The sequence below is a fragment of the Cavia porcellus genome, unplaced genomic scaffold, assembly GCF_034190915.1.
Source record: "Cavia porcellus strain 051 isolate PalLab524CR breed Dunkin Hartley unplaced genomic scaffold, mCavPor4.1 scaffold_11, whole genome shotgun sequence".
In the NCBI taxonomy this organism is placed as follows: Eukaryota; Metazoa; Chordata; class Mammalia; order Rodentia; family Caviidae; genus Cavia; species Cavia porcellus.
Genome location: NW_026947494.1, coordinates 67,736,636 through 67,761,923, shown reverse-complemented (window position 1 = coordinate 67,761,923; position 25,288 = coordinate 67,736,636). Strand labels below are relative to the sequence as shown.

At 36.0% G+C, this 25,288-nt stretch overlaps 2 protein-coding genes across 13 annotated transcripts in view; one reads left to right on the top strand and one right to left on the bottom strand.

Moving 5' to 3' along the window:
• Nucleotides 1-11,278, bottom strand: part of Thbs4 (thrombospondin 4) — a 205,356-nt gene extending 194,078 nt beyond the window's left edge. The window contains exon 1 of one of the 2 annotated variants that reach the window (XM_063258424.1): nucleotides 11,217-11,278. The gene's annotated coding sequence lies outside the window, so the exon portion shown is untranslated. The remainder of the gene's footprint in view (nucleotides 1-11,216) is intronic. The other variant, XM_063258425.1, reaches the window with a different exon arrangement.
• A 37-nt stretch (nucleotides 11,279-11,315) lies between these two features.
• Mtx3 (metaxin 3) overlaps nucleotides 11,316-25,288 on the top strand; it is a 117,569-nt gene continuing 103,596 nt past the window's right edge. For 4 of the 11 annotated variants that reach the window (XR_010050590.1, XM_023562678.2, XM_013146628.3 and 1 more), the window contains exons 1-8: nucleotides 11,316-11,432; nucleotides 11,811-11,880; nucleotides 12,209-12,285; nucleotides 13,137-13,229; nucleotides 13,732-13,914; nucleotides 14,056-14,132; nucleotides 14,722-14,879; nucleotides 16,484-16,572. Coding sequence is in view for 10 of the 11 variants with exons in the window: in XM_023562678.2 (XP_023418446.1) it covers nucleotides 11,352-11,432; nucleotides 11,811-11,880; nucleotides 12,209-12,285; nucleotides 13,137-13,229; nucleotides 13,732-13,914; nucleotides 14,056-14,132; nucleotides 14,722-14,879; nucleotides 16,484-16,572 (828 nt within the window). In the remaining variant the exon portion in view is untranslated. Of the gene's footprint in view, nucleotides 11,433-11,810; nucleotides 11,881-12,208; nucleotides 12,286-13,136; nucleotides 13,230-13,731; nucleotides 13,915-14,055; nucleotides 14,133-14,721; nucleotides 14,880-15,082; nucleotides 15,267-16,483; nucleotides 16,573-17,566; nucleotide 25,288 lie in introns of those variants that run through there. The other 7 variants (XM_063258428.1, XM_013146625.3, XM_013146630.3 and 4 more) reach the window with 4 other exon arrangements.

Genomic DNA, 25,288 nt, shown 5'->3' with positions numbered 1-25,288 from the left:
ACTTCCAGCCATGTTCATTGTCCCCTTTCTGTAGAAAGGAAACTAGGCTTCTGCCTCCTCTGCCCCTGGGTACCTGCATATTCTGTCACTCTATCTGAGCTGAGGAGAAGAGGGAATGTTGGCTTTGTGCTCAGCAGCAAAGAGCTGGGAGATGTTACCTCTAAGAAAAATGACCTAACTTTTAAAGGTCTATTTTGCAGTCCCATTACAGGGCAAGTATTGCCACCTGGAGTCTATAAATCTTTCTATATCTTCTTAGCTTTACCATTTTAAATGTCTTACATTTAAAGTTTTATTTACAGCCTTCACATAGATTCACTTATGGGCATCTTTATTATCCATAATGGTTTATTCATGGTATTGTATTGATATAGAGGAATGAAATTCCCAGCCTACTATGTCCAGTACGAGTTCGTGTTCTCTAAAGTTGAAGAAAGAATTTAGAAACAACAGAGGTCAAGAGCAGAATATATTTATTGAGAGAAAGAAAGTTTCTGTCTGAGAGAGAGACAGAAGGGGTCCCGAGTGTGTTGCCAAGCACGCTGTCTTTTCCAGGGACTTATACAGAGTAAAATCATGAGGGTAGATGGGTCAAAGGTGGGGAAAAATGGGAACTTGCAAGGTGATCATAGGCAGTATAGAACTGTAGTCAACCAAAAAAGTAATTGCTCAGGTAAAATTAATTAAATTAAGAGCAAATGGGGGAGCAAGTCACATAGTAAGCAGGGATACTTAACAGCAGTGACTCTTCCTGTGGTGGGGTGGGATGCTGACTCCTGATTTCCTCAGGGTGATAGAGAGGTATTTGGACTGTGAATCCTTAGATGTGGGTATATTTGCTTTACCTTTTATCTTGACATCTGGCCACAGCAGGAGGTGATTGCCTCCTCCAAGGCTCAAGGTATCTGAACTTCTGCTCTGGCTCCTTTGAGGGCCCTGCCCTGTCTGCCTGCCTATATTTCTAACTAACTCAACTGCCTGTAACATTATTATGAATATTTGGTTAAAAAACAATTCACTGGTGTCAACTAAATATTCAAATTCAAGAGCCCCAGAATACCCTTCAAAGATTTTCAAATAGTATTGTGTTGTACATGTAGATTCAATTTCCAGGAACTGACAATGTATGAGAGGTTTTACTCTCAGCCAAAGAAAATTGCTCTAAAACATTAATTTGTTTGTCAGATGTTTTAATTTTATAGAAAATGCAAAGGTAATTATTAAAAATTAAATTATATAAATATGTAAGTAAACCATTGAATTAAGTTAAAATACAAAAGACATTTACTAAATATAAATTCATGCATTCTTTTCTTAAAATTTATAAATATTTTAGTCTGTTAAAGCATTTCATAGATTATTGATATAACACTGAAGATTAGAAAGCATCTGATCTTTAACAAGTTTCTAAGTAACTATATTACAAATATCTAAAAATAATGGCTTGTCAAACCATGTCAAAATCAATTAAAATAACAGGTCTCAAGGCTTATGACTCATCTGTGCTGTTCAAGGGTTTATATGACCTAATGCTAATAGTTTTAAGGAATTTTTTTAAAGGTTGCTTCTCTATAGTAAACAAGCTGTTATTATTTACTATCTATCTTTAATTAAATTAGGTACTTAAAATATATATTTAATCCTTTGATTTTATTAAAAAAGCCCTGTAAGATTTAGAAACAAAAAAATTTGGGACTTTCCCCATCTCAAGTAATGTGCTCTCTCCTAGCTACACAGTGCCTTCATTTATATATTACTCAAGGTTTGGGACACAAATATGAATAATAACATGATTTAGGTTTTCCTGTTTTGTTTTTTGTTTTTGTTTTTTGGTTCCACAGCTTGAACTCATGATCTCATGCTGGCCAGGCAGGCCCTTGTGCTACTGAGCCAAACGCCCAGCCCCAATAACATAACTTTGTAAACCATCAGTTACCTTATGTGGGATAGCATAGATTTCAGATAATATAAAAGTTTTGTTTTTGTTGTTAATTGATCATATACGTTAACAATATAACTTTCAAGTAAAACACTTCTAATTAGAGATACTTTGTTCTAAAAAGTTTTTAATTAAAAAATGTTATATTAATGGATAATGCTAGTATCTGTTTTAAAACATCTGGTCTTAATAAAATTTACAATAAAACTTCTTAAAATGGTTTTAAATTTGTCAAAATAATTTGTGTTTTTTACTGTCTTGTTAAAATTGTTATAACTTGTAATTTTCCACAGATCACTCACTCTATGTTGTGTTCCTGTTCTGTATGCGTTGCCCACCCCTCCCCCTTTTTTCTGTTCCTTCTTAGCCGGGCTCATGAAGGCAAGTTAACCACTAGCCTTGTACCTCCCCTACCCCTTTTATCATAGAAATATTCTGCACCTAGTCCTCAGCCCAATGCAGCCCAACACCCTGTTTTCTGAGGTCACTGTGCTCCCGATGTCCCTTGTAAAACTCCCCGAACTCCCACCCTATCTTACGAACCTCCACCCTGTTTTGTGGTTTTTGCCAATAAAAGCTGTGCCCTCCACTCTCTCGGAACGCAGAGGTTATTAGTCTCTACTGCTCCCTGCATCGCTGGTTACCAACTAAAATAAACCACTCCTTTTTCTTCAAAAACATCTTGCCTCATTCTGAGCAACATTTGGGGATCTCATTTTTGAGGTAAATCAAAAATTAAGTATTTAAAAATTAAGTCTTAGGAAGTTCGTATTTACTTAGATATCTGCTTAAAGATTTGTTTTGTAATTCTGGTTACATCTGGCTACATAAACTACCATTATATGATTTTCCTATTTTTAAAATATAATTATTCTAGTATAATATAGTTATGGGGTTGTCTTAATGTGCTACAAAAGTAAATAATTTTTTTGCTAAATTTCTATGTCTGTATCACTTACAGTCACACAACTGGTGAAAGACATGTTCCTCCTGATTGGTAAGACAACCATCTTGCTGAAAAACACATATTCTTATTTGATAAAATATATTAATTTTTACACACTGTATTCAAAATTGTTTACAGTTCTGTATATGTATCTAAAAATTCCTAAAGGTGTTACCAAACAATAATTCTTGGTTTTTGTATTAATAAATTATATTTACCTTCTGAGTAAATATATATTTGTATATATAAATATTTATATATATAAATTTATATATCTTCTGGGAGAACTATACTTGCTTCATAGAAACACTGACTTTCTTTAATTAACTTGGTCACTGTATTTATTATTTCAAATCTACTACGCAGACTGGATTTGCTTTGCTTTTGACTTGTTTTTTGTCTGTTTATAATCTTTGTAACTATTGCTTGTCACAGTTCTAATGTTTTAGGATGCTGACTGCAGAATAGATACGATTAAATTTGACAATGGATTCTGGATAACTCAGCCTAAGAATCACTCTTTCTACATCTCTGATTTTGCTCCAGTTTGGAAGGAAGATTTTTTTAACACATATCATCTACAAAATCCCTTCTATTGTAGGACATGCTTTGAGTGATCATCACCAGAGAAAATTACCTTGGCCCCACAGGGTAAAGCTGCAGATGTCTAGTTGACAATGCCTTCAGAAGAAAAACTGCAGTTAGAAGAGAGGTGGGATTTGTAAACATTAAAGAATCACTTACATGTCAACCCTACAAAAATAAAGAGATGCAGAAATTACAAAATTCTCATATGCATAACTGTATAAAAAGCAAAAAAAAAATCCTTCTAGCAGGTGCAATGGTTAGCTATCTCATGACTAGCTTTATTTTCTATTTGACTACACAATTTTTAGTGATACTTTTTCGAGCCTAAGCATCTCGCTTCTTTTTGCTTGTGTTCTAGCTACCTTCAATGGAATCTGTGCACCAATTCAACATGAGACAGCCAGGCAGACGAGGTGGCACATCAAGGCCCTCAAGATTGACGGATAAAATGAAGTGAGGGGACGTCACCAGTGTACCACAATTGCTGCATAAAGGATGAAAAAGATTACTGAGAGACAGGACTTTGAAGTCACTGAGAGGACTCAAAGGGGCTGCTACTTCAGCATAAGGTGAAGGAAAGGAACAGCAAACTGAGACTTCTGCGGTTATTTATTTGTAACTCAAGGACAAGAGAACAGAGATGTAGAAGAAAAACACGTGTGACATAATATGTAGGATTTCTGATCAGGGGACTGAGGTAGAATGGTATGGTTGGCTATGTCACATGTGTCAACCTAGTTTAAGTAATCTTACCAGGACAGAGAGACACAATGGCTAAATCAAACATCTTTGAGAGTAAACGAGTTGTAATTCTTCTGACTGCTGTCCTGAAGATTATGCTCTAAACTCTAACCATATAGTCCAGGAATCCTGAACTCTTGAACAGAAAAACCCTTCCTTTTTTCTATCAATTTACAACATTCTTTTGGCTACAGTCTCCCCAAAAGAGGAATTGTAATCAACACTGCAAAATGGAACTTTAAAAACTTTTTTTTTTCTCTTTGACATAAGCAACTTTTCCAACCATCCTCCTCCTGAACACCTACCCAATACTGTGTGTTAGACTATGCAGATAATGAGCCCAGGAGGCCACAGGGTTTCACTCTCCAGGACAATGAAGATGGCTGGAAGTGATAAAGCAGGCATGCAGATCTGCACTGTCTCTCTGTGCTCCCTCCCCTCTGTTCCTTATTATAAAAGACTCACCCACACTTGTATTGGGGAGATGCTGATTTAAGGCAAATGGGCCCTCCCATCTTCTTACAGCTAGCTCTGAATAATCCTTTTTCCCTTTTACCAAAGTTTATGGCCTTCTTTGATTTGGTCAGTGGTAAACAAATAAACTTGTGTGGCTTGTAACAGTAGGATGTAACTATAATAGTAGATTTGTCTATTTTTTCTTTATTTTTGTCCGTTTTGTTTCATTTATTTTGCAGCATTTGTATTTGGTGCACACATTTATGTTTGCTGTGTCTTTTGGTGAACTGACCCACTTATCATTAGATAATGTCCCTCTTGCTTTTAGCAACTTGCTTGGCACAGAAATATACTTTATCTGATACTAATACAGGTACTCCTGGTTTTATTTTCTGATCAATATTACATAACGTTTTCATCTGTCTTGTTCAACCTACATAGCTCATTAGTTTGAAGTAAATTCTTTTAAACTTTCCTCTTTGTTTCTTTGCTTATCCACTTTTATTACCACATTTGTAGTACATAATATTTAAACTTCTTCTGCAGAGTACTGCATTTTTTAAAAAATTTTTTATTGCTACGTTTTATACAGTCATCACATTCATCAAAAGAAATATATCTCAATTTTTTTCTTCCTATCCCCTCCTCTCTCTTCAACTCCTCTTATTTCCAAATCTTTGTTTCCATTTTTTCCTTCTTTTTCTCTTACTTTCTTTTCTCCCTTTCCTTTCCTTGTTCCCCTTCCCATTTGAACATTTTGTTTCCATATCCAATATCTATTATACATTTTGGTCCTTATTTACACCTTTGGTTTCTCACACCAGAGAAATAATGAATATTTAAATATGTATGTCCAGTTTATTTCACTTCACAGTATGATCTCAAGGTGCATCCATGTTTCTATAAATGCCTCAATTACCCTTCTTTAAAAAGATAAACTTTTTAATACTCCATAAAAATAATACATCTTCTTTATCCATTCATTGGTTGATGGGCACTGAGGTTGTTTCCAAGATTTAGCTATTAAAACTCTACTGCTATAAACATATCATTGTGTTATGCTTTAAAAGAACCATAGAATTAAAAGATTCTTTTGGGAAGATATCAAAAGGAGGAATAGCTAGGTCAAATGGAACCTTTAGTTGTTTTGGGGTGGGTTGGTTTTGTTTTTTTTTTCTTGAGGCATCTCCACACTGATTCCCACAGTGGTTGACCAGTCTGCACTCCCACTAACAGTGAGAAAGGGTTCTTTTTTTCTTCACAGCCCATCCAGAATTTGTTATTTGTTGATTTCTTGATAATAGGCATTCTTTCTGGAATGAGACTGAATCTCAGCATTGTTTTAATTTTCATCTCTCATGACCAATGACGTTGAACAATTTTTTATGTATTTATTTGCCATTTGTACTTCGTCTACAATCTATTCATTTTAGATACCCATTTTTGGATTGGGTCTTTAAATTTGGGCATATTTTTTGTTCTTTATATAGTCTAGATGCTAGGCCCTCATCACAGGAACAGCTGGCAAAACTTTTTTCTCCACTCTGTGGGGTTGTGTTTTCACTCTGTTAATGTTTTCTTTTCTTCAGCAAAGGTTTTTAAATGAGATCCCACTTGTTGATTTTTTGTATCATGTTCTTTTCAATTGAGGTTTTGTTCATAAAGTTTTCACCAACAACTATATCTTTTTCATAAGTTCTACCTATTCTGTCTTCCAATAGACGTAGGGTTTTTGCTTTAATATTTAGGTCTCTAATCCATTTTTATGTTAGTGTAGTATATGGTGAGAGATAGGGGGTCTAGGTTTAATCTTCAATATGTGGAAAATCAGCCTTTCCCACACCATTAATTAAAGAGGTTAACTTTTGTCCAGTGAAGGTATTTGGTCCCTTTGTCAAAGATAAGGTGTTTGAGTGTGTTCACAGTTGTTTCTGTATCTTCTACTTCTGTATAGTCACTCCTCTGGTCTGATTCTGCGTTTTTTGGGTTTTTTTGTTTGGGCTTTGAAAGCTTTTTTTTTTTTTTTTTTGGCCAGTATCATACTGTTTTTGTCATGGTTGCTTCTAGGCAACAAAGACTTTTTGGAGGAAACCACACAATTGCAATAAATGTAGCTAGACTTAGAAATGACTGAGCTTTCAGCATGCTAAGCAATAGGTTCCATCTTCTTTTAGAACCTGTGATCACATCCCTGTTCATATCTTTGTTTTCAAACCCAAACTTAAAGGGTTAGTAAAAATCATGTATCCATGTAATTGTGCTAACAAAATTAGTAAAATGTAAATTGCTCTTGTTACATTCTGAAGCCAATCTCATTTTCCATTTTTACAACAACGCATGAATATTTTAAACAATATAGTTTGAAGCCCCCTCATTATAAGCATGCCTGTGGCTCTCACTTATCTCTATTTATATTTGACATTTAACACTATCAGTAGTGCTGTGAACAAATTTCTTGAGATTCTCTAAATGGCTCTCACCCCTTTCTAAACTCCAATATTTCCTTCTGTCTCTTTTAAATTTTGTAATGTAATAGGAAAATTTGAAGGTACTTCATTTGTGCTAACACGGTATCACATACTCTCCTTGAAACTTACCCCAGAGTCAGAGAGAAAGGACATATCTCATTTTCAATGCCAGCCCCACCACTCAAATTCTTAATGTTGGCCTTTTAACTCTCATGACCCTATTTCAGGCTGTTACTTGTTACTTTTTTCTTCATCTGTATGTAGACTGCACTGTCATCTCTCAAAACCTATCTTGGATCTTATACTCCTATCCAAATTTGTTACTTTTATCTGTTGTATAACTCATGACCTTATTTGTGCCCCTTCTCTTCCTAATATTTTCTTTAGAAATCTCTTGCAATTTAATTTTTAACAATCTTCTTTGAAAAATGCTCAGTGCAAATGTGCCAAGCGATCTTTTAATGACATGTTGCAGCGTTTCCTCACTTCAGTTTCCACTACATTTTCACTTCATTTGATACAGTTTACGGGTTCATAAAACTATTTCTCCTACGATGGCCATTAAACAGTGGTATTCCACCTTTCATCCTTGACTATGGGAATCTATTCATATTGTATTTAGACTTTTAACTCTTTTGCTTCCTTAATACTACATATTCCCTTGTCTTCCAATTTTTGTTCTTGTTAATTAACATTCTTTTTCATCAGTCTCTAGATTATTAAAACTCCAAGCATTTATTTACTTGTCTTCAGACTCTCTGTCATAATTATTCCCATTTCTGTGCTTTCACTCATGTAACTTAGCAACTTGGAACACCTTCCTCTGTGATAATCTAAATCCAATGTATTCATGCTCCAAGGGCACATAGTAGCCTACAATAGGCCTTTGCTAAGCATTGCAGGCTATTGAAAGCCTTTGTCTGAAGTCATATTAGAGTTGTAGTTTTACTAACAAAACAGTACCTTCTGATAGTCTCTAGTTAACTCAGATATATAGTTCTTGTCTTATCAACTCCCCATCAGAAAGTATGGATGTAAGTTTTTATTACCTGACAGAATTAGGCATAGAGTGAACTTATATAAGGGCTCAATGCCAAATGAATCTTATATAAATCATTGATCCTTCCACTTTGAGTGAAACTAGGCATTTAATGGACTCATTAAAAGGTTATGTGAGGCACAATGACACTGGCTGAGAAACAGAATGAACTCTGAAACCAGACTACCTGGGACTTTGGGAAGTTTACTTAATACCCTCGAGAATATGAGAACAAAACAGTACTTGTTTCCTGGAGTCATTGCAAACTCAAATGAGTTATGTCATATATATACTTATGACAATTTCTAACTTATAGAAATTATTGCATTAATGCCAGCTATTATTAGATGTTCATTACATATACAAAGTACCTCAGGCCAGAGGTTTAGCTCAATGGCACAAGTGCCTGCTTGACAAACTCAAGGTCATGAGTCCAATCCCCTGGACCAAAAAAAAAAAAAGAAGAAGAAGAAGAATGCATCTCAGAGTTAAAATAACCTTCACCTTATGAGTGAAGAGCCTAGGAATCAAGATAAAAAGCAGTGACTTGAAAACATATGGCTAATTTAGGTACCAAATCTAACACCAAATTCTATTCAGTAACTGGTCCTTTTTCTGCCCAAGAATCTCTACATCAGAACAGAGATTGAATCACAGAAACTTTGATTTATAAGAGACATTTGAGGTACTTTAATTTTCCCATACGGGACCATACTGCATGATCATTCATCATAAACTTTTCATCTTTGCCAATAGCTCTATTTCACAGATCTTTAATCATTAGGGGGAAGGAATATGGTGTTACTAAGAGAACCTACAGCAGGGCTCCCAAGTAAAGAGACACTTGAGAGACAGGAATCAATGCCAAAATCAGTCCCCTGAGTTCAACTGACTACCACTAGTGAAGCCATTTTAATATCCATCTTTTGAAAAATAAGATTTGCTTTGCAGGGAAAATGCTGTCTGGAATACTCATTATAAAGCTGTGATTCAAGTCATCCCACACATACATGAATGTTTTGCAGATACAATTCTTCCTGGTAAGAATCTGAAATTACAATTTGGATGAACTCTGAACAATACTCCTTAGCAGCCAGAAAAACACACAAGGACCAAGACTCCTTACCAGAGACAATTTCAGAAATTTTCAGGTTTCCATGTGGTTCTCTGGGACAGTATTAAGCCTGGTTGTGCAACCCAGCTATGCCAGGGTTTTAAAATTCAATCTAGCACACAAAGATTTTCAAGAAGAATTACAATAATAATAAAAACATTGCTATTAAGTAGGTACAAATAATCTGTATGTAAGGATTCTCTCATCAGATGCAATGAAACTCTATTTTCTGCCTTAATTCAACACTAAGGGAAGAGATTTAATTTCTTTTTAATGCAAACAAAATCATCATAGGACTATGTAACAATTCAAGGGAGCAGATCTAACCGAGTAATTATATGTCCTCAAAGAGTATTTTTTCACCACACTCCCAACCTCCGCCACTCCCTCCACAAAAAAGATTCAAAGAGAATCTGCATTCTGTGTAGGGTTAATTTAAAGGCCTGGGTATAATACCAAACTATGAGCTCATAGTTTGAGATTTTAATTCTCAAAACAGAGAGTTCCATTACTTGAATCTGAGAATAGTATTACCGCACCTTCTTTACACTGAAGACTGAACAGATTCTTTCCACTAGTCCTACATAGGCTTGTCCCTCCTTTGTATCTGTTTAGTATTTTATTTACACCTCTACACTTAGTCATAACAAAAGATTTGTTATTCTTAGATGTGTATATGCCTCCTTTGTAGACTCAGGATGACAGAATTCATGGTTTAAATTATGTCTATGTTGTCTCAGAGCCTTACAGTGTCTCATAGTAGCTGCTCAGTAATTGTGTTATTATGTAGGTTTAACAGTAAGCACATACAGCTGTAAAGTATTACTAACGATTTTTCCAAGTTTATTATATCTTTTCCTTCCCGTTTCTAAGAACTCTTATTTTTTTAAACAGGAAAGACTAGCAGTTGGCATTGTAATTTAGACAGTTATGTAAACAGTAAGAGTTCCTAACAAATACTTCTTGAAGTTATTTTGTGAAAAATTGAAGATGTTACTTTTGAGCTTGCAGTTGTTTAAGGGAAGCTCATTTATGTAAGTAGGGCATAGGAAAAGAGCACTCAGAATACCTGAAGGATCCCAGAAAGATTATTGCTGCATTTAGAAATAAGAATCCATACATGTTCTATCTCTAGAAGCCAGTAAATTTACCTGATTCATGGCATTTCCAAATCCTACCTTTCTTCTTTAGTAGGTTTCCTGAGAAATTTTCAAGAAACCAGCTTGTGCCCAATAGGCCCACAGCTTCTTGTTCAAAAACCTATTAAGATTTCAGGACAATGACAGCAGAGCATTAGTGGAGAAGCTCTGCTAAGCACAGGGCCTTGCATGACTAGGCCCATCCCACACATACGAAATCAGCCGTGTTCTGTGTCAAAAAAGCTTCTGTACTGTGAAGGGCAAAAAGTCAGCGACTAACAGAACCTGCAACTCAAATAGATACAAGGAGCTGCAAGAACGGAAAGTAAGCGCCCACCTACAGTCATTCCAAGCAAAGTGAATGTGAAGTTCACTTTTGAGGGAACTGCTGAACATGGAAGAAAGGCATTCCAGATGAAGGAGTAGCAGTGAAGGCTGCCGAATTCACTTGCTAAATTTCAGGAATGTGGATACTTTCAAGGAGGCTGGAGCAAATCAACATAGATGATACTAAGCTGGGGAGTAGAAAGGCAGGTAGAGGGAGCTAGGGATGTAGACTAGTGACGCAGCCCCTGTCTGGCAAAGATGAGACCCCAGTTTGTCTCCTGGTACTCCCTAACCACCCAAAAAAGGCTCGTAGAAGCCTAATAAATTAGTGGAAAAGGACTGAACAAATGGAGCGCTTAGTACCTGTTGCATCCATATCCCATGTCATTTTAAAGATAATTCCGCAAAAAGCCTCTTATTTTACTATAGGATTAGCCCTTTCTAGTATTGCGTACATACTTTAACTCACAGCAGGCATCCAGTACGTTTGCGCAATGACCGCCGGTCCTCCCCGGTTTAGGGCCCACCCCACGCTCCACATGCCGGAAGGTGGGCGGGGAAGTACTTCCTGGGGTAAAGGTCGCTCCAAGCAAGATGGCGGCTCCGCTGGAGCTTAGCTGCTGGGGAGGCGGCTGGGGGCTCCCATCGGTACACAGCGAGTCTCTGGTGGTGATGGTGAGGCTGCCCTGTCGAGAGGGGCGCAAAAAGAAGGGCGGGCCCGTGGCGAGGCGGTCAGTTGGGTCAACCGGGGCTCCTCTCGCTGCACAGTCCTGTGAGCCTCCTATTGAGTCCCAGCCGGCCTGTGACCCCAGGGCCCCAGTGGAAGCTTCGTGTCATCTCTGCTCGACCTAGAGCTTTTCAAGCTTGCAAAGCTGTCTGCGCGGTAAAGTGAAAGCTTTCGATTTGCGAGGCCCCGGGACTCCTGGGGAAACAGTGTCCTTAAGCTGGGTCTCTGTCAGGAGATTTCCGCTTTAAAGGCCGGGATTGTGAAGTAAAGCTGCACTGCAGACTTGTGTTACGCATGCTAAGTGTTGTTGCAAATTTGTGTTTCAGGCTTATGCCAAATTTTCTGGTGCACCCTTGAAAGTCAGAGTCATAGACAACACTTGGAGAGGTTCTAGAGGTACAGTGCAAACTTCTACCCTTCCCCCAATTCCATTTAAACTCATGAAACATAATACCCTATAGCACCTTGGGGTTTTAGTTTCATCCTACCAGGACCTTGGATATGTGTTACTTTTGATTTGATCACCCTGAGTAATAAATTGTAAGCCAAATCAGTGGAAATTTTGAGAAACAAAGATGCTGTCTAGATCTCTTTGTGAGATTGAAAAATTAAGACGTGATTGCTACTTTTTCTCCTTCCAGATGTGCGATTGGTATAATTAGTGTATTGGAAACTCTTGAAGGAAATCACTTTGCATTGTATTTAAAGTTTTTTATTATTACAGGCGAAGTACCAGTTTTGAGAACTGATGACGACATTGTTTCTCAACCTGCAAAAATACTAAATTTTTTAAGAAAACAGGTAGGTGTTTCCTTTTGAAGAAGTATATTACTGATTTCTGCATCTTTTAAAATAAATGTTAGTGTCTCATTTTTCGTTGTTGTTTTGCAACTCATAAAATTGAAAATACATCGGGTTTGATGAAAAATAGATTTGAGAATCACTGCCTGAACAGCATGAATGAAGTCATACGATGAGGTCTAGTCATTATAGATTTTTAATGCACTGTGCTTGAATTTTGTTGAAATTTGTAAGAAGATGAAATGTAGGTATTACACTGTTTCACTTATTGATAGCATTGCCAGTGTAGTCACATAATTGCTATACATTTATGCTGAGTGTAACATCAGAGATCCCACCGAACAGCAACTATTTATAGGTTGTGTGTTTTATAAAACAGTGTATCTCAAATGTTTGAACAGGTACGATTTACTTAGAAGCATTCTAAATGCTTAAACGTGAAAAGATTTATATGTGCAAAGTTTTATGAGTGCAAAGATTTATGAGTGCAAAGTTGCACTTTGTTTTGCCAGTACTTTTTAAACGTTTCATCTCAGTACAATTTGAGAATTGTCTAAATTAGGTTTCCTTTTTTTCATGGAGAAAAATGCAACCAACTGTTTTTTTTTTTTTTTTTTACAAATAGTCACTCTTACGGTATTTGTTAAGTTTGCACTGCATACTATGGTCTTAACTAGCTCATTAACAAAAATTGAAATGTTAATTTTAATATCACAACATTTATCATGTGTATAAGAACCTTACTTGTGTTAAGCGACAGTTTTCAGTAGCCTTGTGTTTCCCACTTTTAGTGCCATTATTCTCAGGATACTGTTTGACTACTGAAGTGCTTTGGTTTTGATTTTTAATAGAAATATAATGCTGATTTTGAACTGTCAGCCAAACAAGGGGCAGATACACTGGCTTACATTGCTCTCCTTGAAGAAAAGCTTCTTCCTGCTTTGGTGAGAATCTGTGAATACAGTATTTTAGTGACTCAATAGAAAATGTACTTTGTCTGGTTAGAAGAGAAACAACGAAAAGACTTACAAGAGGGAAATTTGCTTGTATATTAATCTTGATTCTTTTATGCTACTGTCTTAGTGGATTGTGTTAAACATTCAACTAGTTTGTGGTTTATAATAATGAGAGGAAATATAATTTTAGAAATAAAAATTCTTTGGGGGAGATGAAACCTTTTTCACCATATATGGATTGGATAAGTTGTAAATCATGTATTTATCAAATATTTACTGTGTACCTACTATGTGCTAGTGCTAGGTTTTGTTTTGGGTACTTGGGGTATAGTAGAAATTAGTATACATAATCTTGTTTTATCCTAAGTCATTCTAACTGTAAAATTTGTAAGTCACTTAATACAAAGACATTGATGAGAGATTCTCACACTGATTGAGCAATCTTTTAATAAAAGAACATCCTTGGGATATTTTTGCTCTACTTTTGCAGCTCCACACATTCTGGGTAGAGAGTGACAATTACTTTACTGTGACAAAGCCATGGTTTGCTTCACAAATTCCTTTTCCCTTGAGTTTGATCCTTCCTGGAAAGATGTCTAGGGGAGCACTGAAGAGGATTCTCCTGACCAGAGGAGAGCCTCCTTTCTACCACGTTCAAGAAGTAGAAACACAGGTATGGATGGGATTATTCTCCAAGCAAGGTCTTTCCAGGGAAGAGATAGGACACAGAGCATAGGCTGACTGATCAGAGCTTAGGTGATGCCTAAAAAGCAGTTTTAGAGCTGCTTCTGAAATGTAATTCTACTTGTATTAGATATACAGCGATGCCAAGGAATGCCTAAACCTTCTATCAAACAGATTGGGAACATCTCAGTTTTTTTTTGGAAATACGTGAGTATATTTCCTTAAAAATCATTTTAGTATTTTGTGTAGGTATGTTCCATGAGCAGTTATTTAAAGCCCATTGTAGCTGTGCCACAAAAGATGTTTTTCACTAAAAAAAAAATGAGTTTTTATATAGGAAACTTTTTCTATGAGTGAACTAACATTGACTTAATATGCTGCATAAGTGAATGTGAAACAGTGAAAACTGCTCCCATCCAGCCTCCAGCCTATTTAACATTTGCGAAAATGAGTCTCTTATTTTCAACTTCATTTGTTTATAAAGAAGTGGTTATTTTAAAACTACTTAAAGAGTGATGGGGCTAGGGATTTAGCTCAGCCGCATAAGCGCCTGCCTTGCAAGCAGGCAGTCGTGAGTTCGATCCCTGGTACTGATAAAAAGGAAAAAGACAAAAAAAAAAAAAACTACTTAAAGAATGAAACCTTAAGTTACATTGTCTTTATGAAACAGTGGGTGGTAAACCATTAAAACACTATTGTATACTTCAGATTTGATGTATATTTGAAAGAGAAATTAAATACAATCCCAAATTATATTTTCTTATGTACTGAAAAAAAGTCCTTCATGTATTTCTAGGCCTTCTACCTTGGATGCCTATGTGTTCGGTTTTCTTGCACCTCTTTATAAAGTACAGTTTCCTAAAGTTCAGTTACAAGAGCATCTGAAACAGCTTTCCAACCTCTGTCAGTTTTGTGATGACATCCTAAGTAGTTACTTTAGGCTTGGTCTTGGAGGTAAGCTGCTCTTCTTCAGCTAATGTTTGTTTGCATAGTGTATTTGCATATTCTACTGGGGATGCATAAGCAAAACTCATTGCCTATTTTAATATAATGTTTATGCATCATCTTTAAATACTGGGTTATAACACTTCACGTGGTTACATGTTTTCTGTTTCACTTTGTCCCCATTAATGTTAGTTTTTTATTTAAATAAACAGACATGTGCTGGACGTGGTGGCTCATGCCTGTAATCCCAGCACTCAGGAGGCTGAGGCAGGAGGATTGTTGCGAGTTCAAGACCAGCCTGGGCTGCAAAGTGAGCTCAAGGCCAGCCTGAACTACATAGCGAGACCCAGGCTCAAAAAGATAAAATAAATAAATAAATAAATAAACAAACAGACATGTGCCTTGTAGTTATCCTTCTGGATTTTACATATTTCTTTTCCCTGCAAGTACTGCCACTTTAAAGTGGGTCATTTTGTTCTGAAAAGTTAAACCACAAGTATTTTGAGACCCTGCTGAATAATCATATTTATCCATATGCAAATGGACAGTTGCTTTAATTGATTGTGCTGCATCTGTTTTTTTGTGGGGGGTTTTTTGGTTTTTTTTTTTTTTTTTTTTTTTTTTTTTTTTTTTTTGGTACTGGGGATCGAACTCACAACCACAATTGCATGGCAGGCACTTAGGCCACTGAGCTACATCCCCAGTCCATCTGCTGCATCTTGCATTTGTATCGGTGAACAGAAATTAGTGGCAGGTTGATTTTGGTGAAGTACTCCCATGATCCCACTGCTTGCAAATTGAGTGCATCAGACTAAAGGAACAATAAATAGAGGACTATTATCACTGGGGGTGTGGTTCTCTATGAGTATGAGTCTCTGTGGTTAACTGACTGGGATGCTAAAGCTGTTTTGGGAGAGTTGGCTGAAACTGTTGTTTTAAGCAACTAAAGTTACAAAGATAGCTGCCTTAGGTGGACAGCTTGCTCACTAGCTATTTGTTTGTTTGTTTATTTTTTGCTCAGGGTGGTAAACATAGGATTACACTGGGAAGAATTAGATGGGAGGTCATGAAACTAAGTAACATTTAAGCTTGTTACTTTGGAGCAGTGCCTACCAAACTTTACTCCACAACAAATAAGATGTATTAGGTTCTGTTCATAATTTCCTAAATTAAATGAATCATTTAGCGATAGGTCCCAGAACTCTACTTTTTAAAGTCTTTTTAAGTATTTTGTGTAAGTAAGTAGCTGTTTGGAAGTCACTGCCTTACGAAGCTGTCCACATAGTTATGATCAAAGACTTGTTTGAAATGCCAGAGGGTAAAGTACAAGTTAAATTTCAGGAGGAAATAAGAAATGTTGTGCTTTTACTGATTACTAAGGCTAACTGTGTATCACTTGGATTGTGATTTTTCTCAGTGGAGATTTTAGTCTTTTTGTTTAGGGTTTGGTACTGGAGCATTGCTATCCCTTTTAACTTTGCTTTTGAATCCAGATGATTTTTCTCTGCGTTTTTTTTTTTTTTTTTTTTTGAGGGTGGGGCACTTGTTAGTCTTAACGGCTTTATAGACTTTCAAAATTTCTTGTCTTTCTGATTTCTATCCTCGCTTCTTAGGCATCTCTCCAGCTGGACAAGAAACAGTAGATGCAAATCTGCAGAAACTCACACAACTTGTAAATAAGGAATCCAACTTGATTGAAAAGGTCAAGTTTATTTCAATCATTGTTTTACAGTAGTCTAGTAGTTTCCTTTCTGTGATGGATGATGGGCCATGCATTAACTTTACCTTCTCCATTTTCTGAAGAGTATGTTTCAGAAAGTTGTTTATACTTTTACTGAAGTTCTAAAGCCACTAGTGGCCCAATTGCTGTGGGGAAAGTTCAGATAATGGTATTGGGTTTACTTTTACCACACAGATGTACTTGTCAAGCTAAGAAACCTAAAAGACTAACTTAAAAAAAAGAAGGCTGGCACAGCAGTCTATGCCTATAGTCCCAGGTACTCAGGAGGCGGAGACAGGAGAATTGTAAGCTCATATCCTTCCTGGGCAACTCAGTAAGACTGTCTCAAAAATAAAAAGGACTGGAGAGGTAGCTCAGTGATGGAGCACCTGTCCAGCATTTGACAAGGATTTTTCTAGGATTTGATCCCCAGTACTGCAAAACAGACAAGGGTTCTTGTTTCTTTCTCTGTGCGTCTTTCCTCTTAATAGCACCATATTTTTTTCTGTTAGTTTTTTTCCTTCCTGTCTTCTGTTTTAAATGTAGTGAGGTTACTAGTATACGTGTTTGCCACTTTTGTTTATTTTATAAGAATTATATTGAGGAACTGGATGGGAGGAAGTGTCAACAGTGGAAATATCAAGGATGATTCTAACTGGGAAAAGTACAAGAGATATGCACTTTTTTTCCAGTTGCATGATAAACCTGCTTTTTTCTTTTAATTAAGTTTATCAGTGCAATTTAGATACACATAATGATCACATTCCTCATAGGGAATTTGTGTTTGTATGTTATATATCTTAGTTTTTTGTTTGTTTGTTTGCTTGATTTTTACATAAATGAAAATACTTCATTCCTTTACTGGTTAATATTTTTTGAGATCTAATGATCTCAGTATATGAGGGTCATCTGAGTTAGCTCACTTAAACCTCAGAGCAGCTGTGTACAGATAACTATTATGGTCCCCATGTTACAGATGTGGATACTGAAGCTATGGAACTAACTTAAATCAACTACCAGGGTTGCTCACCTGCCAAAAAGTACGGCGTGAACTTGAGCCATAGAAATGGAACTCTAGCATGAGCCTTGCATTAGTTATTCTCTCCAGTGGTCAACCGTCTTAGCTTGTAACCGAGATTATGTGTCTGTTGCTAGAGGTGCCAGCCAGTCATCCTCTAGGATGACCACTTAATTGCTTTTATAGTTTTTCATGTGTTGTTATAATTTGAGAAGTAAATAAAACTGGATAGTAACATTGTAAGCATTTATAATTAATGAAATTTTGGTAAGTTGCATTAATTTTGGTAAGAATTGATTTGGTCTATCTCAGTACTTTGCTCAGTTCAAGAAACCTTATGATGAAAGTATATGAAGTATGAAGTGCATGTAAAAGAAAGAACAGTTGCCTACTAGATGAAGGCTATCTAGTGTGGTTTACGTTTTCTATATCTGACAAATCCAGGCCAAATATGGAAGGGACACCGAAATACCTGCTGTACAGAAGGTAAAACCAAGGGCACCTGAGCTCATCAATTTATGAAGGTGTTCTTGACCTATTTCAGTCAGGCATTCCCTTCCCTCCACTCTGCACTCATTCATCTCTCCTTAACAAAGGGAAATGTGTGATTTACTGGTTGCTACAAGACAGTAGCAGCAGATTCTGTTGTCCATTACTGTTTACAATTTGAACAGAAAATCCAGAGCTGTTAAAAAAATCATATTTGAGGAATTTAGCAAGAAAGAAAAGATATCTTTTTTTTAAATTTTATTTTAAAGAGGGTAAAACTAAACGTAACAAGGCAGATCATAAGAAAACAATGTAAGTGACACAGATTTCAAAGCAAGACAACAAGAGATCATCACTGTCTCTCATATTGGCTCTTGGCTCTTGTTTTTTTAAATAGTCGTCCGTATCTTCACACACAATGAATTCATACAAAACAAAAACAGTATTAAACTGATCAGAACAGAATGATGAAGGCATGTTAGACCTTCAAAACCAGATAATCTTAACACAGTCTAGCGGGAAAAAAAATTCGTAAGAACATCTTGGAAGAAGAGGGAGATTTTTTAATATCCTGCACTTATGTAAAACTCTAAAAAAAAAGCCTACTTATCAAGTAGGGATTAGGATTCTAATAATTTCCTCTTGGTTTTGTGTTTTTGGATAGCAGTTACTTTCAAGTACTGAAGGTTAAACTGAACATTAATTTACCATCAAGATCTGTTTGTAGAGTACTGTAGTTAAAAGTAGTTTTCAAGGATCTGAGTTATAAATAATCTAGATTCTACTATTTCTAGCAGTGTTAATATGCCTTTCTTTGGGATAAACCTGAAGTTCTTGGGCATTTTCTTTTTTATATTACTTTTATTTTATCTTTTTTTATTTAAGAGAAAGAAACAAAAGAAAAATAAAAAGAAACAGAGATAAGCAAACAACAACAAACCCAAAACAATAACACTATAGGTTTCAAAACAAGATGATAGGAATGTAACAGTGGTTGTAATATTGCATATTGTTACCTTCAAAAGGATCGCTTAGATTACCCGATATAGACATACAGAATTGATCTAATCATGTGAATTACTAACTGTTCTTTTCCAAGAACTAATACAATTAGTAGTATATAGTCATTTTAGCTATCTTATGTATGTATATACAAACTTATGTCTTTTTCCTTTCTTCTTTCCTCTTTTCCCCTATCCCAGTTACTTTTCCTCTTTGAATTTCCTGCCCTTACACAATATTTATTGTAGATTTTGGATCATATTTGCTCTCAGTTTTTTATACTAGGGAGACAGTATGGTATTTACACATGTGAGTTTGATTTATTTATGAGTATGGTCTCAAGTCACATTCATTTACTTATAAAAGCCTCAATGTAATCTTTCTTTATAGCTAAATAGTACTCCATTATATAAAAAATACCACATCTTTTTTATCCATTCCTCGATTTATGGGCACTTGAGTTGTTTACAAGATTTGGCTGTTACAAATTGTGCTGCTATAAACATGGGTACACATGTATCACTATGGTATGATTTCAATTCTTCTGGGAAAATGTTCAAAAGTGGGATAGCTGGATCAAATGGAGTCTCTCTAATCCTAGCTTTTTGAGGAATCTCCATACTGATTTCCACAGTGGTTGCACCAGCCTATACTCCCACCAACAGTGGTGAAAAGTTCCTTTTTCCCCACAGCCTCTATATCATTTGTTTTGGGTTGAGATCTTGACCTTGGCCATTCTTTCTGGAGTGAGATGGAATTTCAGTGTTGTTTTAGTTTGTATTTCTCGAATGACCAATGATGTTGAATATTTTTTCATATATTTGTCATTTGTATTTTTTCATCTGAGAAGTATGTATTCATTTCAGGTACCCATTTTTGGGTTGGATCTTTGAATTTTAGGACCTGATTTTTAAAATTTTTTTATATGTTCTAGATAGAAGTCCTTTGTCTGAGGGACAGTTGGCTAGGATATTTTCTCAATCCATGGGTTTTCTTTTCACTCCGTTGGAGAGTGAAAAGTTTTACATGTATGCAAAAACTTTTTAGTAAGACAAGATCTCAGTTTTGGATTCTGGGAAGTATTTTACATGCAGTTTGATATCTGTTCATGAACCTTCTGTCTACTTCTGTGTTAAGATTTCTACCAAGTTTGTCTGCCAGCAGATTTAGTGTTACTGTTCTAATATTTGGATCTTTGATCCATTTTGACTTTAGTTTAATGCATTGTGATAGACATGAGTCTAATTTTAGTTTTCAGCATATGGAAAGCCAGTTTTTCCAGCACCACTTATTAAAGAGACTATCTTCCTTCCAGTGAACACATTTTGCCCCTTCGTTGAAGATGAGGCAGCTGAGTCTCTTTGCAGTTGTGTCTGTATCTTCTAATCTATTCCATTAATCTTCAAGTCTGATTTCATTCTGGTACCATGCTGATTTTATCACAGTTTGTAGTATAATTTCAAGTTGGGGATTGTGATGCCTCCTGCCTTGCCTTTGTTGCCCTGAACTGCCTTTGCTATTCTAGGTCTCTTCTGATTCCAGATGAATTTTAGAAATGATTTCTCTAGATCTGTGAGGTATGCAAATGATATTTTTATTGGGATTGGATTAAATCTGTATAACAGTTTTGGGAGCACAGCCATTTTCACAGTATTTACTCTTCCTATCCATCAACATGCAATGGCTTTGCAATTTCTGAAATGTTCTTCAATTTCCTTTTTCAATGTGATGTAATTTTCCATGTATGGATCTTTTACTTTCTTTGTCAGATTCATTCCTAAGAATTTCTTTCTTTTTTTGTTTGGTTTGGATGCTATAGTGAAGGGTGTGGTTTTCTTTATTTCTCTCTGAGTGAGTTTGTTGTTTGTATATAGGAATGCTATTGATTCTTTTGAGTGTTGACCTTGTATCCAGTTATCTTACTGAATTTGTTTATTATATCTAGAAGTCTTTCAGTGGAGTTTTGGGGGTCTTCTATATAAAGTATCATACCATCTGCAAATAATGATAATTTAGCTTCTTCCTTTTCTATCCTTATTTGTTTTATTTTATCTCTCTTATCTAATTGTTCCAGCTAATGTTTCCAGAATTATATTAAATAGGAGTGGTGGTAGTGGACATCCTTGTCTTGTTCCTGACTTTAGGTTGAAAACTTTCAGTTTTTGTCCATTTAAGTAAGATGTTGGCTGTTGGTTTATTGTGTAAGGCTTTTATCAGATTGAGGTAAAGACCATCTATTTTGATTTTCTCTAGGGTTTTTATAATGAATGAGTGTTGGGTTTTGTTGAAAGCTTTTTCTACATCTGTTGAGATGATCATGTGATTCTTGTCTTTGGTGTATTACATTTATTGATTCACATATGTTGAACCACCCCTATATTCCTGGAATGAATTCCACTTGATCGTGATGTATAATCTTCTTGATGGTTTGTTGCATTCTATTTGCCAATATTTTACTGAGGATTTTTGCTTTTATGTTCATTAGGGAGATTGGCATATAATTCTCTTTTTGCTTGAGTATTTCTCCGGGTTTGCTATTAGGGTAATACTTACTTCCAGAAATGAGTTAGGGAGAATTGCTTCCCTTTTAATTTCCTTGAAGAGTTTAAAGAGTGTTGACTTATCTTGTAGAATTCAACAGTGAATCCACCAGGACCTGGGCTTTTCTTCGTTGATAGGGTTCTAATTACGTTTTCAATTTCATTAACTGAAATTCAGTTTTTCAGCAGTTTTACAACTTCTTGATCCAGCTTTGGCAATTCATAGGTTTCTAGGAATCTGTCCATTTCTTCTCTGTTACTGAACATATGAGAGTAAAGGTTTTTAAAGTTAGGTATTTATGATCTTCTGTATTTCCACAGGGTCTGTAGTGATTTCACCCTTTTCTTATTGCATGGATTTGAGTTTTGTCTTTCTTCTTTTTTTAATGAGATCGGCTAGAGGTTTGTCAGTTTTATTTATTCTTTCAAAAAAAACCAACTCTTTGAATCATTGATTCTTTGTGTATTGTTCTCTTAGTTTCAATTGCATTAATTTCCACTCTGCTCTTTATAATTTCCTCTCTTCTTTGGGCTTTGGGCATAACTTGCTTTTCATTTCTTAGAATTTTGAGGTACAGCATTAGGTTGTTTATTTGTGTTTATTCCATTTTCCTAATGTGAGAGTTTACCACTAAACTTCCCTCTGAGGACTGCTCTCATTGTGTCCCACAGGTTCCAGTAAATTGTATTTGCATTTTCATTTAACTGTAGATATTGCTTAATTTTTTCTTTAATTTCTTCTGTGACCCATTGGTTGTTTAGGAGAGTGTTAGTTTTCTTGTGTTTATGGGGTTCTTTTGGAATTTTTTTGTATTAATTTCCAATTTCATGGCACTATGGTCAGATAACATACATGAGATTGTTTCAGTTCCTTTGCATTTACTTACGCATGTTCTGTGGGCTAGTGTATGATTTATTTTAGAGAATGGCCCATGTGCAGCTGAGAAGAATGTTTATTGTGATGTTACTGTGTAGAACACTCAGTACCCATCTACTTGGTCCCTTTGTTCACAAGTTTGATCCCATTCTTTTATTTCTTTTCTGATTTTTTGTTTGATTGGCCTGTTTCATTTTGACAATGGGGTGTTAAGGTCTCTCATTATATTATTGCTTATGTGAGTTTTCATGTCTATTAAGATTTGGCTGCATAGTTGGGTACTCTCATATTTGGAGCACATATATTTATGATTGTAATCTCCTTCCTCAAGTTTTCCTCTTAACAATTATGTAGTGACCTTCTTTATCACTTTTGATCATTCTTGGTTTGAAGCTTACACTGTCTGCAAACAGAATAGCTGCCTCTCCTCTGTTCTGGGCTCCTGTTGCATAGAGTATTGCTTTCTGTCTCTCCTTTTGAGTTAAATGTGTTTCTTGTGCACAGCACAATGTTGAATTTTGTTTCTTAATCCACTCTACCAGTCTGTTCCTTTTTATTGGTCAGTTGAGACCATTGACATTGATAATATAACTGATATGTACTGACTTGTCTACTTTTTCTGGTTTAGTTGTTTGCCCTGCTTTGTGGTTTCCTCATGCTGATATTCTTGAAATTGTTACCTTTATCTCTTCCTAGAGTATCTTTCAGTACTCTTTGTAGTGTTGGTTTGTGGCCATGAATTTCTTAAGTTGCTCTTTGTTGTGGGAGTATCTTATTTCTTCATCAATTTTCAATGATAGTTTTGCAGGGTACATCAGTCTGGGTTGAAACTTGTTTTCTTTTAGGACTTGAAATACTTCACGACAAGCTTGACTTTAAGGTTTGTGTTGAGAAGTCTGCTGTTCTTCTGATAGGCTTTCCTTTGTAGTTGATCTGTTTGTTTACTCTGACAGCTTTTAGTATTCTGTCCTTCTGCTGATTTTCTGATATCTAATTATGTCTGGGTAAAGATTTATTTTGGTTACATCTAATTGGGGTTCTGTATGCCTCATGTATCTGCATACCAGATTCTTTTCCCATGTTTGGAAACTTTTCTGCTACTATTTCTGTAAGTAGTCTTTGCATGTCATTTGTGGTAACCCTTGTTTTTTCATTGACACCAGCTTCTTATATTGTTTCTCTTTGTATCATCTTGCAGCTGTTGAATTGTTGTTTCCTGGTTCATTGATATTTTTAAGAGATCTTCCATTCTGTCTTCAAGGTCTGAGAATCTACCTTTAGCTTCATTCAAGCAGATTAGCCACATTTCAGTGAGATTTTTAATTTGCTGAATATCCCTTTGAATCTGTTTCATGCATTTTAATTCTATCTTACATTGTTCATTCAAGGTTTCCATTATTTTGTTGTCTTCCTCTATTTTTTTATCTAGATCTTCTTTAAATACACTCAACATTTCTTTTATAATGTTTGTCATTTCCTTTTTTACCTGAGAGATTATTTCTCATCTTATTTCCTCTGTAGCTTTATGGAGTTGTTTCTTTACTTCAGTTGCTATCATTTCAGACAGTTCAGTTGTATGATTTCCAGTGTCTTCTTTTCAACATCTCCTGGATTTATTCTCAGTTGGCTGGAGGACTGAAACTGTATCTTGCTCTTTCATTTTGTCATTTTCCTCTGGTATGTATGTGATTGGCCAGGTATCCTCCCAATGGATTGCACTGGAGTACAGCACTGGCAGAGCTTTGCTACCACAATATCCCTGTGGCTAACCAGAGTGCACCCTTGACTTGTGCTGTGTGATCTGTGAGGCTGGCCAGGCCTTCCCCTTATGGATTGCACTGAGACACTGGGCTAGAAAGAGCTCAAACCCTCTAGCTAGTAGCAGTGCTCCCCTGGAATGTGTCAATGGGGCCTTTGCCTGGCTGGTTGCAGTTCAGAATCTCCAGGACCCAGTAGCTAACATGGACACACCCCCAGAGTGTGTTGCTGAAGTCTTGTGCCTGGCTGGGTGGAGTTTGGAACCTCTGGGACCCATGTGGCTAGCTGGGATGAAGCATTTTCTTAGTATGCTTATATTAATTCATTTCTTTAAGGCAGGCTTGAACTGATTGAGTGTTGGAGGATGTGTGGATTAGGTATAAACTATTTGTCTTTCTACCTCTTTTTCTAACTTCCGTTGGTCTACATACTCTCAACTTGAAAGAACTGGTCTTTTTGAGTAGAGTACAGGTCATTTTCTTTGAGGCAAAAAGTTGAAAGAATAGTTGTGTTACAATAAAAAAACATGTGTTCAAGTTTCAGCTCTCATAGTAGCTTTTGTATCTGAGACAAATCACTTGTTTCTGAGCCTCATTTTGCTAATGTGTACATCAAGGAAGGACTGTGTTGGCTGTCCTCTTCAGCATATTGGGAAAATCAAATGCAGCATTGGGCCTACATAAACTTTGTAAACTTTGGGGCTCAGTATAATAGAATTAGTGTTTTTACTCTGTTTGAAGACCTTAAACTGATCCGTGGGTGAGTTCATTTGCATTTTGTCGAATTACTGTAAACTGTGAAAGTATTAAGGGTGAGTCACATTGCTTTCTAGATAGTCCATAGGTATTAGTGATATGATATTTACCATTCTTGAGAGATCATTTGTAGAAAGAGGTTTCTGAGGTAGTCCGACAACATATGATAATGCATTGTTCCAGGCTATAATTTGGAAGGGAAGGCCACAATCTGCAGAAGTAGGGCCACAGCTCAGTCAGATGTATCCTTTGTACTTCC